This window comes from Puntigrus tetrazona, chromosome 5 (assembly GCF_018831695.1).
Source record: "Puntigrus tetrazona isolate hp1 chromosome 5, ASM1883169v1, whole genome shotgun sequence".
NCBI lineage: Eukaryota > Metazoa > Chordata > Actinopteri > Cypriniformes > Cyprinidae > Puntigrus > Puntigrus tetrazona.
In genome coordinates, this window is record NC_056703.1 from 25053364 (window position 1) to 25065736 (window position 12373).

General features: G+C 44.1%; 1 protein-coding gene across 1 annotated transcript in view; it reads left to right on the forward strand.

Moving 5' to 3' along the window:
• LOC122344632 (integrin alpha-L-like) overlaps nucleotides 1–12373 on the forward strand; it is a 41336-nt gene that overhangs the window by 20657 nt on the left and 8306 nt on the right. The window contains exon 5 of the mRNA XM_043238152.1: nucleotides 3531–3645. Coding sequence (XP_043094087.1) covers nucleotides 3531–3645 — 115 coding nt within the window. The remainder of the gene's footprint in view (nucleotides 1–3530; nucleotides 3646–12373) is intronic.

Sequence of the window (12373 nt, forward strand, 5' to 3'; positions counted from 1 at the left end):
CCAGCCAGACCTGCTGCCAGCAGCACTTCTTAGCCACCAAAGCCGACGTTGTTCTCAGCGGCTTGATGGTAAGGTCGGAGCCTTCCAAGACGATGCCATACCGGGGGACAGATAGGTAACAAGAGACTGTTCTACCCGGGGCATCGCCTTATAGCCGCACTCCGCGACTCCCGCCACATTGCTATAATAACTAACAGCGGTGGGGGCGCGAGCGGAGTACGGCCCTCCCCAGGACCTCGACAGCTCACTGTGGAGGTCTGGGAAGAACGGAAGGCTCCGTCTTAGAGGTGGCTGCTTCGCTCTCAGAAATCTCTCCTCTAATTTAGACTTCTGAGGCTCAGCAAATTGCTCGTCGGGCCAATCGAATTAAGTCTAGCTACCGCACGAGTAACCACCTCCAAGAGCTCCTCATACTGGGGCGTGTGCAATGGCGCATCGTCCACCACGTCAACATCAACCTCCTCGGAGGAAGAGTGAGCGCGAGTGGACGTCTCCCCCGTGGCCGAAGAGGCCGAAGTTCGGGCTTCGGACACGCGGGATCGAGCGCCCGATCTGGCGGATTCTGACAGAAAAAAGGACGAGCCCGTCTCCGTCTCCTCCGCCAGATCGAGTTGCGATCCCCAGCCGTGCATTCGCCGCTCCGCCTCGGCGGCAGCGGGTCCCGCACCTCTGGGAACGCAGGTGAAGGCTCCCTCCTTGAAGAGAGCCCTCCGGGAGCGGAGTGTTCGCAGTGCTCCGCTCCCAGGCACGCCACGCACAAGCTGTGTGTGTCCCCACCCGTGATATAACGAGGGCAGGGATCAGCACACCGCTTGAAACATGACGGATCACCCTTTTTTAGATTTCCTCTATAGCCCCTGATTATCAAGCCTCCTGCATCGACCTCGGGTTGGAGACACTCTCATGCAGCTCTTTCAGTGCCTTGGCCTGGTGCCACGGCTTGCAGGGCAGAAACAGCTTGGCCCGCAGCGCTATAGACCTTAGCAACAAGAGCTGCCATGGTCTTACAGGCTTTGAATGAGAGGACAATTCCTTTAGGTGGCAGCACTTTGCGGGCACAACCACTCTCTCCACCAGGGGAATATCCACATAACCCCTCGCCACCCCGCCATCGAGGGTGGCAAGGACAGAGGAGGAGGAAAGGCAGCTTCTGGCTGAAAAAGGAGCCATCCACGACTTCGTCGACTCCTCATGCACCTGGCACATAAGTAAGGCACTGGGGCGGGTCGTGATTTACTATCAAGGGCAGCACCCAGAAACCAAGCCGTGAGGGCTCAGGGCTGGGCGGTGTGGACACTTCCAACCCGATACTCGCAGCGGCACAAGCAAGCATGGTTTGCAGCTCTGGATCCGACTCGGAGGAAGCCACAGCTCCCAAAGGCCACGACTCCTCCTCGGCTGATGATAGCCCATCCCCCGATACTGCGGTAGACATCTGGTGCTCCCTCGGTGCACCAAATGACACGGGAGGACCTTTGTGAGAAGCCACCCTCCCCGCATCGCTCGGCAACCGGATGGGACAAGCACTGCGGGAGGAATGAGTGGTCCGAGGGGTTGGAACCAGCAGAGCGGCACTCACCGTAGCCCTCTGATCCCCCAATGTGTCAGCCGCCGATCCTCTGTTAGCCACAGAGAAACTGGGTTGGGTGACAGCAGAAGGTGCCAATCACTCCCGAAGGATAGAAAGGCGGGATCACAGTACTGTCATGGGCATGGCCTCGCAATGAGGCAAGATCGAAACGGCATCTTTACAACGAATTACAACAAACGAATGCACACAGAAATTGCTCTTTTGCTCTGACACCCAGGGCAATTACTTGTTCAGGAATATCGCTGATCGTGTCATCGTTGTCACCCGGAAAAAAAGCTTCTGTTTTCAGCTTCTCCTCTGTTTGTAGCACTTCAGAGCTTGTAGTCATGTAGACTGTAGGCTCCGAAGCAAAATCTAATGAGTGGTTACACCTGTAGCTTATTTATATCAGCGTGACGGGGAGGGACTCAGTATTAGTTGACCACTTGCCAAATTTCATTGCCGTTTACTCTTATCAGAGCTAATAAGGGCTCCAAGCAAGACCCCAGCCTGTTGTCACGGCCTAACTCGTAGTGACTGACTGACAGAGAACCAGGTTCAGTTGGGGCTAGTTCTCCTCTGACCTGGCTCCCAGCACTTAATTTTCAGTTCAGTTTTAAACACAGCTATGTCAGATTGTGCAAAAGACTTCCTGTGATCTGCCCACGCGGCTCATCTAAGTGTTCTGGTCTACGATGATCATCATCTCTGGATGCTGATACAGCGTAGGCTAGGCTAAAAAGATGTGTCTTTAATCTATATTTACACTGACAGAGTGTGTCTGATTATGTTTTACATAATCATCATTTGACCTGATTTAACCAGATTTTTCAGTAAAAACATGATCCTGATGAAAATTCTGGACCTTATATTATCACAGGAAGGCTTGATAAGATACAGTCAACACCAAGATTCAGGTCAAACAATGTTAAACACAACCAACACCTTATCACTCATTCAGATCAACCAAACACAAGTCAAGGGTCAAGAGCAAACACTGACCACTATAATGGTAATAGAAAAAAAAATTCTCCTTCATTAATTGTACTCAAAGTTTACTACTGTTATACTTAAATCATACTTAAAAGTAAACATTTATATACTTAAGTGCACCAATTCAGTCCAGATTTGCTTCAGTATACTTAATAAAATAAACTTAAAGTATAGTAGTCTTTGCTAAGGGACACTCAACACCAAACAAGAAACTCTTGGCTGGGAATAAAATTCATGTCTCAATAAAAAAGTGTTAAAAGTTAAAAGGTTAGAAATTATGAAAAAGAACTCCACTGCTTTCCTTTGTCTTGCTTGTGGCCCAAATTTGGCAAACAGGAGCAGACCGCCCAAGTGCCATCATTCCATGCCAAAAGTGGGCCAGATGAAAGTGTTATATGTGAGCCAGATCTCGGCCACAGCAATTTTGCTATGTGGGAGGACTTTTTAACATTTATATTAAAAGTTCCCCCCTAAGCTTGGCATTCCCCCAAACTACCCAGGCCCATGTGCACCTGCATACCCTGCATACCCTGATACTATGTCCCTGACACTAACACAGCCCCTCTATATTAGCATAATTTAATTTGCATATTTTCTTTCTTCTTGTGCTTCCTTGGGAGATTTAATGTTTCTGACTTCAGACACCAGTCGTGCTGATGGTGCTCCCCATAGTGACCTGTACAGGGCACAGTGCAAGTTCTCTTAAAAGGGAAACTCATTTTAGTCACATTTTGTATGATGGTCATTTTCCATATTTTCTCTGAATCTTTTTTTTTCACTTCAAAGTAAATGCCTTTTTGTTATCATTGGCTAGTCTCTTTGCATCTAACATTAGTTACAGGTTGTAAGTTTCCAACTTTGTCCAATTTACTTTATTCTTCAGACCTGTAAGTTCTTTTCATTTATTTTATTTACTTGAACGTTTGAATTAATAAAATGTAATTCTTTAACTCTCTCCCTCTTCAAGGTGTGTGGTCCTCGTCTGAAGCATACATGTGATGGGTTTAACTATCTTAATGGTCAGTGTGTGGAGATCAACTCATACTTCACTGCTGCTTACACTCTGAATCCAGCTTTCCAAGGTATTACAACACTGTATTAATAATGCAACCTTACAACATTCACATTATTAATGTTTTAATGCAGTATTCTAGTAAAATTATGCATTATATTATCTCTATACAGTACCTGATAAAAATCTAATTTGTCCATTAAGCAATAAATATTTGTTATTATATTACATATGTCTTATATTATTACAATATGTAATATTATTACTATTACAAAAGGGGACTGAGACAAGCGGATCCATCTGCTAGGTTTTATTGATATACATGGTCAAAAACAGGTCGAATGGCATTCGAGTGAATGACAAACAGATGTGATAGAGGCAAAACACAAGAATAGTGTAGAGCCAGACAGGTGACCACAGACAATAGTGACACATACATAACAGTCCAGGGTGGAGTGCCTCCTAAAGGAGTGGGACAGAGGACCACCAGTCAGGAGCAGGCACATATGGAGACCACCCAAACAGAACTGAAGACCCTCTGAGCAGAACAGGAGTAGCTAATGACCTTGGTGGGGACGGACACCTAGGAAACACAGAGACATATGAGACAGACAGATTATCTATGGCCATGACAGGACAGGATGAAAGTTCATAGGTGGCTTCTTTAGTGATGACAGGACCGGACTCACATACTGTAATTGAGATGTGGAGGCGGCCTTAGCATCCATTCGTGGTTGTTTATTGGGCTCAGGACAAAGACAAATATCAAAGGACAGGCAATGAGTCATCAACAGAAAGGCAGTCAAATCAGTGAACAGGTTAAAGGGGAATTCCAGAGATAAGGTCAGGGTAACAGGCAATGGGTCAAACAACAGGTATAGCAATCCAAATCAAACGTCAAGGCAGAAGGGCAAATCCAAGAATCAAAACAGGCAAACAGGCAAAAATCATACACAGGAATCAGGCGGAGAAGTAGTGTAGAATGCTTAGTAAGGCAGTGGAATTGGCAATACTTTGCATAGAACAAACTGTGAGCTCTAGTTTTATGCTGGCCAAACAGGAAATGGAAGCAGAGGGAGTGGAGATAAGTCAGTACTTGGGTAAGGGCTTCCTCTGCTGGCGTTGCATTACACATACTCACTTCAACCCATACTACATTGCTTAGAACCCATTGCACTGTCACACCACAATCTGATCACACAGACCTGCAGCTCATTATCACCCCTACTTTGTAGAAAAGCCTTTGTTGGTGATTACAGCTTCTAGACGCCTCTTGTATGGAGAGACAAGTCGTCTGCATTGCTCAGGAGTGATTCTTGCCCATTCTTCCACACAAATGGTCTTTAAATCTTTAAGGTTCCTTGGACCTCTTTTATGAACTTTGATCTTTAGTTCTCTCCATAGATTTTCTATGGGATTTAGGTCAGGTGATTGACTGGGCCATTCAAGCAACTTGATTTTCTTACTTTGAAACCACTTCATTGTTTCCTTGGCCTTGTGTTTGGGGTCATTGTCTTGCTGAAATGTCCACCCTCTTTTCATTTTCAGCTTTCTGGTAGATGGCAGCAGATTTTTCTCCAAAATGTCCCGGTACATTTCTCCATTCATCCTGCCCTCAAAAATATGAAGTCTGCCAGTACCTGTTGCTGAAAAGCAACCCCAAACCATGATGCTTCCACCCCCAAACTTAACTGTTGGTATGGTGTTCTTGGGGTGGTGGGCAGTGCCATTTCTTCTCCAAACATGGTGTGTAGAATGACTGCCAAAAAGTTCAATTTTGCTTTCATCTGACCATACTATAGTCTCCCAATAATCCACAGGCTTCTCCAAATGCTCTTTTGCAAACTTTAACCGAGCCTCAACATGCTTTTTGTTCAGCAATGGAGTCTTGCGTGGTGAGCGTGCATGGATGCCATGGCGGTTTAGTGCATTGCTTATAGTTTTCTTTGAAACAACAGTACCTGCTGATGCAAGGTCTTCCTGAAGTTCTGCCCGAGTGGTTCTTGGTTGGGGCGTGGTAAAATCAACTTATGTTCACCCACCATCACCGTTCAAGTTGGATTGTTACACTGAGGAACTACAATTTCTGGTACTGGAGGATTCCACCGTCAACATCCTCCTGGGACGCCCTTGGTTATGAAAACATCTTCTAACACTTCTCTGGAAACCCTGCGATATCCTCCGCTGGAGTGAGTATTGTCACCAAAACTGCTTAATCAAAATTGACTCTACGTCTTCCTGTCCTGTAGCCATCGCTTCCACTCAGATCGAAAGTCCTGAGGTCTCAACCCACAATCCCATTTGAGAAGAATACCGGGGCGTTCCAGGATGTATTCAGTAAGAAAGCTGCCATCCAACTTCCTCCACATCGGCCATGGGACTGTGCCATTGACCTGCTGCCCGACACTAAACTACCCAAAGGAAGGATCTATCCCTTGTCCATCCCGGAGCGCCAGGCAATGGAGGAGTACATCAAGGAGGCTTTAGATCAAGGATTCATAAGACCATCTACCTCACCGGCTGCTTCCAGCTTCTTCTTTGTGGGTAAGAAGGATGGAGGTCTTCGTCCATGTATTGATTATCGCCAGCTGAATTCCCACATTGTACAACAGCCGTATCCACTTCCCCTGGTCCCAGCCACCCTGGAGGAACTGCGAGGATCCACTGTCTTCACGAAACTGGACCTGCGGAGTGCTTATAACCTCGTTCAAGCTGGAGATGAGTGGAAGACGACTTTTATCACCCCTGCTGGTCACTACGAATATTGCGTTATGCCCTATGGTTTATCCATAAGTCTCCAGACGAGGTGTTCCTACATCAATTTGTTGTGGTTTATATTGACAATATTCTTATCTACTCCCGGAACCAGGCCGAACATCGCCAGCATGTTCAGCAGGTCCTACAAAAGCTCAGAGATCACCAGCTGTATCTGAAGTTGGAGAAGTGTGAATTCCATCAACCCTCTGTGCAGTTCCTCGGGTATAACATCAGTGCTGAAGGAGTCTAGATGGATCAGGGGAAAGTCAATGCCATTCTGGACTGGCCTCAACCTACCAGCATCAAAGAACTTCAACGTTTTCTAGGATTTTCCAACTTCTATCGTCTCTTCATTCAAGACTACAGCAATATCACCGCTCCACTAACCTCCATCCTGCGGGGTAAACTGAAGAAACTCATATGGAATCCCGCTGCCCACGAAGCATTCCACCATCTAAAGAAGCTCTTCAGCACCACTCCCATGTTACATCACCCCAATCCTGAGTTAACATTCGTCGTTGAGGCAGATGCCTCCACAGTGGGAGTAGGAGCAGTGCTATCGCAAGCAGTCGGTGAGTCCTCACTCCTCCATCCCTGTGGCTACTTCTCTAAGAAACTCTCTCCGGTGGAGCAGAATTATGACATCGGCAACAGAGAAATCCTAGCCATAATGTTGGCATTAGAGGAGTGGAGCTCCTTCAGGCTCGGTACTGGTGGTCCAGTATGCACCGTGACACCATCAGATACGTCTAAGGATGCTCCGTCTGTGCCAAGTCCAACACCCCTCGACAGCTCCCAGTAGGCAAACTGGTACCTCTCGAAGTCCCTGAGCGACGCTGGTCCCACCTTGGAATAGACTGTCACTGATCTACCATCCTCTGAGGGTAATACCTGTATTCTTGTCATAGTTGATCGTTTCTCCAAATCTTGCAAACTTCTCCCCCTTAAAGGTTTACCAACTGCCTTGGAAACAGCTGAAAACCTGTTCCATCATGTGTTTTGTCACTTTGGCCTCCTGGAGGAGCGTTCTTGGGTTGATCATGAAGACATCTTGGATCCCACGCTCCTACACAAGTTCCACCAGAGTCACCCTGACTGGCCTGCCCCTCGAGGTCATGGCCGTCCCAAACGTCGTACAAGTACCTGGAGGAGGGGGTAATGTCAGGCGTTTACCAGTGCCACACTCACCCGTCACACTAACTACCAGATCAAACTCACCTGAATGCTAATCATCGTCACCTGATTTCAATCAGCTCGACCCTATATAAGCTACATTCAGTCATTCCTCCAGCGCCGGGTCTATAGTTCACATCTCCATGTTGTTCTATCAATCAATCATTTTTATTTATATAGCGCTTTTAACAACACAGGTTGCATCAAAGCACTGTACAGTATAACGACAGGGATGTATAGTGACGAGAGTGACCAATTTCTTATTAAATGCAGAGACGGTCTCTGTAGTCAACGATAGTCAGTAGAAGTTAAGTGTCCCAACCAAGCAAGCCAGAGGCGACAGCGGCAAGGAAACAAAACCCCATGCATACAGAATGGAGAAAAAAAAACCTTGGGAGAAACCAGACTCAGTTGGGGTCAGTTCTCCTCTGACCGGACGCCCAGCACTTAACTTCCAGTTCAATTTTAAACGCAGCTGTGTCATGTAGTGTAAATGACTTAGTGTGTGCGTGTGCGTGAGCGTGTGTGTGTGCATCAGGATCTGGTGATCTGTCGACGGGCGCATCTAGGTGTTCTGGTCTCTGATGGACATAATCTCTGGGTGCTGATCCACCATCTAGTCTGGATACAAACTGTGAAAACAAATTGAGAAAGAAACAGGACTAATATTAGCGTAGATGCCATTCTTTTTACGATGTCACAAGTACATCGTATTGTAGGAGTAGTGTTCCCGGTTCCAGCAAATCTAAGTAATGCAGCCTAAAAATCCTTTAACGGATTTGAATAATAAAAGGTGTGTTGGTGTGTTATGTGTAGGCTAAGTTAAAAAGATGTGTCTTTAATCTAGATTTAAACTGGCAGAGTGTGTCTGCTTCCCGAACAGAGTTAGGAGATTGTTCCAGAGTTTAGGTGCTAGATAGGAAAATGATCTGCCGCCCGCAGTTGATTTTGATATTCTAGGTATTATTAAATGGCCAGAGTTTTGAGAACGCAGCAGACGTGCAGGACTATAATGTGAGAAGAGCTTGCTCAAGTATTGAGGAGCTAAACCATTCAGGGCTTTATAGGTAATTAATAGGATTTTAAAATCTATCCAATGTTTGATAGGAGCCAGTGCAGTGTTGACAGAACCGGGCTAATGTGATCATACTTCCTAGTTCTAGTAAGGACTCTGGCTACTGCGTTTTGAACTAGCTGAAGTTTGTTTATTAAGCGTGCAGAACAACCACCCAATAAAGCATTACAATAATCTAACCTCGAGGTCATAAACGCATGAATTAATATTTCTGCATTAGAGGTTGAAAGCATAGGTCGTAATTTAGATATATTTTTAAAATGGAAAAACACAGTTTTACAGATGCTAGAAACATGATTTTCAAAGGAAAGATTGCGGTCAAACAGCACACCTAGGTTCCTAACTGATGATGAAGAATTAACAGAGCAGCCATCAAGTGATAGGCTGTGTTCTAGAATATTATATGTGGGGTTTTTAGGTCCAATTATTAGCACCTCTGTTTTTTCAGAATTTAACATTAAGAAGTTACTCATCATCCAGCTTTTTATATCGACTATGCATTCTGTTAGATTCTCAATTTGGTGTGTATGACCAGGCTGCGCTGAAATATAGAGCTGAGTATCATCAGCATAGCAGTGAAAGCTCACACCATGACTCCTGATAATATCTCCCAGAGGTAACATGTAAAGGTTGAAAAGTAACGGTCCTAGCACTGAGCCTTGAGGAACTCCATATTTCACTTTTGATCGATATGATACCTCCTCATTTAATGCCACAAACTGATAGCGGTCAGATAGATATGATGTAAACCATGCTAAGGCGCTTCCTCTAATGCCAACATAGTTTTCTAGTCTATCCAAGAGAATGTTGTGATCGATAGTATCGAATGCTGCGCTAAGATCTAATAGCACTAATAACGAGATAAAACCACGATCAGATGATAGAAGCAGGTCATTAGTAACTCTAATGAGAGCAGTCTCAGTACTATGGTACGGTCTAAAACCTGATTGGAAATCCTCACAGACACCATTTTTTTCTAAAAAGGAATACAGTTGTGAGGATACTACCTTTTCTAGTATCTTTGACAGAAAAGGAGATTAGAGATTGGTCTGTAATTTACTAAGTCTTTGGGATCAAGATGTGGTTTCTTAATGAGAGGTTTAACTACAGCCAGTTTAAAGGTTTTGGGAACATAACCTAATGACAATGATGAATTAATAATGTTCAAAATAGGATCTATGACTTCTGGAAGCAGATCTTTTAATAGTTTAGATGGAATAGGGTCTAACATACATGTTGCTGGTTTAGATGATTTAACAAGTTTGTACAAGTCTTCTTCTCCTATAATAGAGAAAGAGTGTAATTTTTCCTTAGGGGATCTAAAGCTCATTATCTGATGTGAAACTGTAGTTGACGGCTGCATAGTTACAATTTTATCTCTGATGGTATCAATCTTAGAAGTAAAGAAATTCATGAACTCATTGCAGCTATACTCTTGGGGCATATTAGCACCTGCTGATGCTTTATTTTTGTTAATTTAGTCACTGTACTGAATAAATACCGGGGTTGTGTTTGTTTTCTTCTAAAAGGATGAAAAATAATCAGATCTTGCAATTTTAATGCTTTTCTGTATGACAGCATACTCTCCCGCCAGGCAATACGATGTAGGGTTTCCACACCTAATTTTAATTATGATTGTGATAATTGTGAATTATCACTTGAATTCGCTCTTAATTCAAGTTTGGGAATTTGTGACGGCCCATGTGGTGGCCGCACATTAAACGATCGGGTGAAATACACAATACACCAATACACTAATCTATATTTATTTATTTTGTTTAAATGGTTCATTATTATTATTTGAAATAAGACTCATACACAGTTTGTTAGTTTATTTATTTTAAAGCAGTTAACCGTTTGGGTGCACACAAGTTGGTTTACTGTGTTTATTTGGTTTAATATATATTTCTTTGAGTTAAGTTACCATGTCGCGGGTGGTGTGGAGAGTGGCAGAGGTACCGGCTGTTCCTTTGTGAGGTCCGGCAGTTTAAAGGGCGACCCGCCACCACGGCTGCTCTTTTTAGTTCCGCCGGCTTGTACCATCCAGCTGGGAACTTGTAGGGGAGCGCTGATGTGGTCAACTGTTTTGAATTTGTTAATCTTATTTTTTCCTTTTTTGCTATATTTCTTTCTCCGTTTATGATTTATCTAAGCAACTATTTGTTATGAAATGATTTGTTGTTGTTAGATTTATGCAAGCATTTAAAATATTGATTTCCTGTGTTTCCCTCCTTGTTTCTAATGGATTAGTCCGTTTGTATATAAGTGCTCTGTCATTTTGGGGTGGGGTTGGAGTTGGTGTCGTCTTTGAGTTGCTAGTAGTTTTCTGTTCTCTGTATTTTTTGTTATTTTTGTTTTATAAGGCCTGCTTATTGATTTGGGAATTTTTGTGTGTTAATATATATTTTTGGCTCTTTATTAAAAGTATTTTTTTCCCCTTTAAACTTTGTTTGTGCTGGTGTAAGCCCTTACAATTCTAAAACCTGGTGTGATCCCTCACAGAATTGAATCTTAAAAGATTCACGTAGTATGTAATTCAAATACACCTTTAAATCACCTAATACGTCCAGCGTTTTAGGGCAATTTAAATGTATGTTACCAATATGAATTTACTCTGTGATCAGCAAAATAAATCAATTGGATTCTTCGCTTTACCTCGAGCAGGTAACAACGGATCTGGGCATGAGTTTGACTTTCCAGTTACATAACACACAAACAAGAATTCGTAATAATGAAACACAATTTATTAAACAGTACCTACTATTTGACAAGACTACACTGAGAAGACTAAACATAAACACACACACACACACATGTATTCATACACACATTCACGGGTTGGAAGGGAAATGGATAATTGTCTGTCCAAAGTCTGTTAGCTAGTTCTGAGATCGCACTAAGAGCACCAACAAAGCAAAGTTAGGTTTTAGCTTGCTTATATGTGTCTCGCGCCCGATTCAGTCAAGAGATGAAAAGGTAGTTTTACCACTCGGCTTGTCTGGGGAAATCCCGGCGTGCTGATTGGGCAGGCTCGTCCGTGGGATGACGTGGTCGGGCTTTCCCGGGCCGTTTGAATGAAGTCTCTCTAGCTTGGTGGTTCGCTTTGGATGAACCGGGTTGGTTATGGAAAGGGCAGTGAGTGTCCGTGGAGTGATGTGACGGAGCGGACCGAGTCGAGGGTATCGGGTCGTTCTTGTTCAGAGTCTTCTAACTTCTCCCAGTTCCGAAGTTTCTCCGTTTCCTTGGCGATTCCTGCAGCGACCCGAATTCCCTGCGACTCCCTGTGGTTCCGAAGAAGTTCTTCTCGACTCGACTCCGACTCTTCTCAACTCAACTCAACTCAGAGAGCTCTGTTCCTGCGTTTTGAGGTGCAAGTTTTGGGCCGTGCCCTGGGCAGTTGTCCAATCCCGAGGTCAAAGGGGCGTGTCCACGCCTGCTTTCGACTCCGGTTTCGTGCATACTTTATCCCAGTTAGAATTGACATTCTGCACTTCTGTTCCCTATCAAAAGCTTATAAGTGGAATACACTGTTGTGCATTGCACAAACACATATATTCATTCATCACGATATTGGAAACATCGTAAGCTTCAATTTGATATCAAACATGCATTATCTAGCGCTTATGGAACGCTCTCTGTTAGAGGATTATTTAACGAGTATATAGCGGTTCCTACATACATCCCAAAACATTTATGAAGCAGTTATTTACAGATGAACCTTTATTAGTTTGAAAGGAAAGCATTTAGATTGTTCGTTTAGAAGTTTTATGTGTGTCCTGGCAGTTCCTTTATT